The 5,000-nt window shown below is 40.2% G+C and overlaps 1 protein-coding gene across 1 annotated transcript in view; it reads right to left on the bottom strand.

Moving 5' to 3' along the window:
• LOC117487108 (attractin-like protein 1) overlaps window positions 1-5,000 on the bottom strand; it is a gene marked incomplete in the record, with an annotated part of 280,186 nt that overhangs the window by 208,463 nt on the left and 66,723 nt on the right. Inside the window, 5 exon segments of the mRNA XM_034135755.1 lie at window positions 83-127; window positions 129-155; window positions 157-203; window positions 1,666-1,880; window positions 4,608-4,692. Of these exon segments, the coding sequence (XP_033991646.1) occupies window positions 83-127; window positions 129-155; window positions 157-203; window positions 1,666-1,880; window positions 4,608-4,692 (419 nt within the window).

The following is a 5,000-nucleotide window of genomic DNA, read 5'->3' as shown; positions in this document are numbered from 1 at the left end:
TTCAAGACAAGGGGACAGGAAGTGGTAATGTTCAGCCAAAGGGGATCTTAAAGGTTGTTGTTTTTATTACATCTGGACTCACCACGGTGCAGTTGCTGGCTGCAGAGAGGCACTTCCTGTCTTCACAACCACTGGCACTTTCGTGTGTTAGCGGTGGCAGCTCGCACAGTCCGAGAACCGGAAACACTGCTCGTCTGTACTCTCTGCACACACACAACACACACACACACACCACACACACACACACCACACACACACACCCACACACACACACACACACACACACACACACACACACACACACACACACCACACACACACACACCACCACACACACACACACACACACCACACACACACACAACACACCAACACACCAACCACCACACACACACACACACCAATTTAGCATTATTATTGGTTGTTATGTAGTGGTATAATAAGTACATGTCTTAATGCTTCTTCCTGGTCAGAGATTGAGGAGTAAATCACAGCATGATACAGGAAAAATTGAGCAGTAGGAGTATTTTCAGGCAAAACATAGTCTAGATTGTACCCGTCAGGGACAGGTTGTATGTCATTATTCAACACTGCATATCAGAACAACCTATAATGTGTGTTGTCTACACTTAATGCTCTTCAGTTTGCAGTTAACTCTCTTTGACAGGTAACATTTTTCACTCCTACATCTCACTTTAAAGAGATTTCTTCTTGACGTACACAGCATAAGAAAAGATCTAACCATCTGCTGGGATTGAACGTGTACTGATCACTAGGCAGTAATCATAAGCAACTGATGAATGTTTTTAAAGATCTAACAAGTGTTGAGTCAGTGGGCATCAGTCTAGAAAGCTTGGAAATCTTCATGGGAATGTTCCTATCTGCTGCATGCCAGTGAGTTTTCTGCATGTGGCGGCCATGTGTACGAGAGTTCATGAAGTGTAAACAAGCATGTAATCACCGTGTTTAGATGGGATTAAACAGGTATTCGCACACAGCAGTTACGTGATTATGCAGTTTAGTTTCTCTCTGGTCATGTGTGCATGCGATGCTGTCATTTGTAGAATAAACAGGTGAGATTAAAGCAGAGGCCAGACTGGGTAAAAGGATATAAAGGCATGTAAAGTAAAGTCCTTTAAATGGGATTAGGAATGAAAAACAAAACCTGTGCAGTCCATTAGAGACAATCTATGTGTTCCATTGTTCTATTTAATAACAACAGCTCAAACATTAGCATGATTGCTTTTTATTCAAAAGATATGCAGAGGAGCCGCCTGAAGCAGAAACCTGGAAACGCAGTGTGTGTGTGTGTGTATGTGTGTGTGTGTGTGTGTGTGTGTGTGTGTGTGTGTGTGTGTGTGTGTGTGTGTGTGTGTGTGTGTGTGTGTGTGTGTGTGTGTGTGTGTGTGTGGGGGGGGTTGTACTGGACCTAATTACTTCAAAATGAGGTAATTGTTGCAGCGTTGACCTTCTATTAGCATAATGATGGTATGCAAACAGACTTCACAAAGCCATATCCTTCAGAATAATAATTATGCTTATGAAAAAACAAAAAAGGGTCTTCTGGGAACAGCACTTATGCAGAAGGGAAATATGTTGACATGGCATGGGGGGAAATATTTACAAAGATGGCAATAAAATAATGATCCGGAGAGTGTGACGTACCGGGTTTTTCGGGGCAGAAAGGAGCGGGAAAATCGATTTCAGGTGATTTTGGTTCCCAGGGGACACATGTGCTTTTTTTGACCCATTCACAGCGAAGACCCGGCCCAGCGGAGGCACACGAAGCTGGGGTAGAATAGGCCAGGCAGGAGGGGGGGGTGAACGCCAGCACGTCGTTCAAAAGGACGCCGGAAAAACCTCCGAAGATGTACATGGAGCTGGAGAAGAAACAGAGAGGATTATCAGAAGGGAAACAGAAGCTTGTACAAAGGGGAGAGCCTTAAAAAGTCATTTTAAAAGGAGTGTTTTCTCTTTCCTGTAGTGTGTTCTATAGGTTTTAGTGCATGTAAATGGTCTGCAAAGGATAAAATCCCTGTGTTTCTCTTGTATTTCTACTAATATCAACCTGAAAATGAGCACAATATGTGGCAACACCTTAGTGATATATAAAATGTTTGAAAGACCTTCATCACGATGTATCCTGATATACTGCTGAACTATAAAATAATGGTTTGAACCTTTAACACCTATGACACACAAGAAAGTCAACTTTGAGCACAAAATGTCAGCTTTCAACTTCAAACGACCAACATGTAACTGAATCAAAGTTCAGATTTATCTTTGAAAGCTTCTCCTGCTGTCTTCATTTTTTCTTCATCCGTCCTTATGTCTGCGGGCATTTCCTCCTGTGTGTTTCTTTTTAAGAGTAGGACCCATTTGTGTGTATATCAGTATGTAGTGTCTCTACTTTAAAGAGTCCTCTCCTGCTGATGTTCAGGTGTATATCAGTATGTAGTGTCTCTACTTTAAAGAGTCCTCTCCTGCTGATGTTCAGGTGTATATCAGTATGTAGTTGTCTCTACTTTAAAGAGTCCTCTCCTGCTGATGTTCAGGTGTATATCAGTATGTAGTGTCTCTACTTTAAAGAGTCCTCTCCTGCTGATGTTCAGGTGTATATCAGTATGTAGTGTCTCTACTTTAAGAGTCCTCTCCTGCTGATGTTCAGTGTATATCAGTAGTGTCTCTACTTTAAAGATGTCCTCTCCTGCTGATGTTCAGGTGTATATCAGTATGTAGTATCTCTACTTTAAAGAGTCCTCTCCTGCTGATGTTCAGGTGTATATCAGTATGTAGTGTCTCTACTTTAAAGAGTCCTCTCCTGCTGATGTTCAGGTGTATATCAGTATGTAGTGTCTCTACTTTAAAGAGTCCCTCTCCTGCTGATGTTCAGGTGTATATCAGTATGTTAGTGTCTTCCTACTTTAAAGAGTCCTCTCCTGCTGATTGTTCAGGTGTATATCAGTATGTAGTGTCTTACTTTAAGAGTCCTCTCCTGCTGTATGTTCAGGTGTATATCAGTATGTAGTGTCTCTACTTTAAAGAGTCCTCTCCTGCTGATGTTCAGGTACATCAGTATGTAGTGTCTCTACTTTAAAGAGTCCTCTCCTGCTGATGTTCAGGTACATCAGTATGTAGTGTCTCTACTTTAAAGAGTCCTCTCCTGCTGATGTTCAGGTACATCAGTATGTAGTGTCTCTACTTTAAAGAGTCCTTTAAACGCTGATTTTTACTTGACGATACAGCAATGCAAGAAACTTTTCTGTGTGGAAGAAGTGTGAAAAATACAGTTTTGAAAATAGCAAAAGTATATAAGAGTTTGCGAGGCGTTAGGAGAGGTGAGTGTACATCGTTTCTATACATATGAAGTGTGAAGAAAGTCAGGAGGGAGAGCCAGGAAAGACATCCACATTTAGATGAGAGGTGACAGAGTTTCTACTCAGAGCTTCAGAGTGTAAACTGAAACTAAATATAACAACGAGATCAATCCGTAAACAATCGACACAACAAAACCTCAGAGAAGAAAGTCAGCGAGACGCAGTGCTGCCAAAACTTAGAGGACACTGCAGGCTTCAAGGAAATGCAAAAAGGGAACGAGAAATGCAGCGTGCATAGATGGACGTTATTTGCATGTTTACTATTGAGTTTAGTCGATTTTTCAAACCAAATTTGAGCATCTTGTTAGCAAGTAGACTGAAGGAGATTCCATAAGCAAGGCAAAACATCTCGTTCAAATTCAGAGGCGCTGGAGAGACATGGAGGTAAAAAAAAGTATCTGCAAGATTTAAAATATACAAATAGGTCAAATTTGTAAGTTTGACATAATGGAAACAACCACAACTATGGAGTCAACATGCAATTTGTAAACTTTAGAGGTTACTTTAATACTTTTAATGGTCACTTCTTAAAGGTAGGGTAGGTAAGAATGGAGAAAGCAGCTCGAGTGCGCTAGAATTTGAAAGTACGCAACCGAAAAAAATCTGCCCCTTCCTTCAGACTTCCTCACAGAGCCCCTCCTCCAACACACACGAACGCACACATGACCAATGAGGGCACAAGATAAGTTTGTGCACAGATGGAAGGCTGACAGGCAGGTAGGCCATCCAATCATTTTAGTCGGGCCGGCTCAAATGATTGGTCGTACTTTTTACAGTATTACGGCTTCCACAGATGACATTTCTTTATGGATTTTTTGTCAAAGCATTTAATATATTCATTGCTATCGGGATGTTAAGAGCATTCCATGGAATATAACAAGTGTTTCTGAAGTGAATTACCTACCCCACCTTTAATCATACCGCTACTTATTTTTATTTTTTAACAATAGTGTATTTATTTGTTATTTGTTTCTACTTATTGTTTTGTATTTTTACCTTTTTATATCATATGGAAAAGCGCTTTAAAAATGTAATGTATTATTATTATTATTATTATTATTATTATTATTATTATTATTATTATTATTATTATTATTATATGTAAGTCTACTCTTGCTCTCTACCTTTGCTGCTGTAACACCGATCATTTCCCAAAATAAAGGATATTTGATTAAGATGAAGGGAGCAGGGTGTCCCACATCGTGCCGTGATGAACGTCAGAAGTCTCACCCGTTGTTGACCACGGCTGAATGTCCGAAGCGGTTTGCGTCTCGGTGCAGCTTCGGTTTGGGGAGGACGCTCCACTCATCACAGGCTGAGGAGAAACACATATATAATAATAATAATACAAATAATACGTTTATTTAGTATAGCACCTTTCACAGGAATATAATTCACAAAGTTAAAATATAAAATATACACATATACTGTACAAGTGTGTAAATACATAAATAATATCTAAGCTTTGTGTGAAATGTGTCTGAAGGTGCAGAAGATTGAGGCCCTATTCTGCTTTTTGTGGTTTTTCCTTACCTGTAGTATAGGTTTTAGTGCATGTAAACGGTCTGCAAAGGCTCAAATCCCTGTGTTTCCTCCAGAGGGAGTTTCCGGAAAAAAGTGGCG

This window comes from Trematomus bernacchii, unplaced genomic scaffold, assembly GCF_902827165.1.
Source record: "Trematomus bernacchii unplaced genomic scaffold, fTreBer1.1, whole genome shotgun sequence".
In the NCBI taxonomy this organism is placed as follows: domain Eukaryota; kingdom Metazoa; phylum Chordata; class Actinopteri; order Perciformes; family Nototheniidae; genus Trematomus; species Trematomus bernacchii.
Note: the sequence above shows the minus strand (reverse complement) of the source record. Positions and strands in the feature narration are given on the sequence as shown.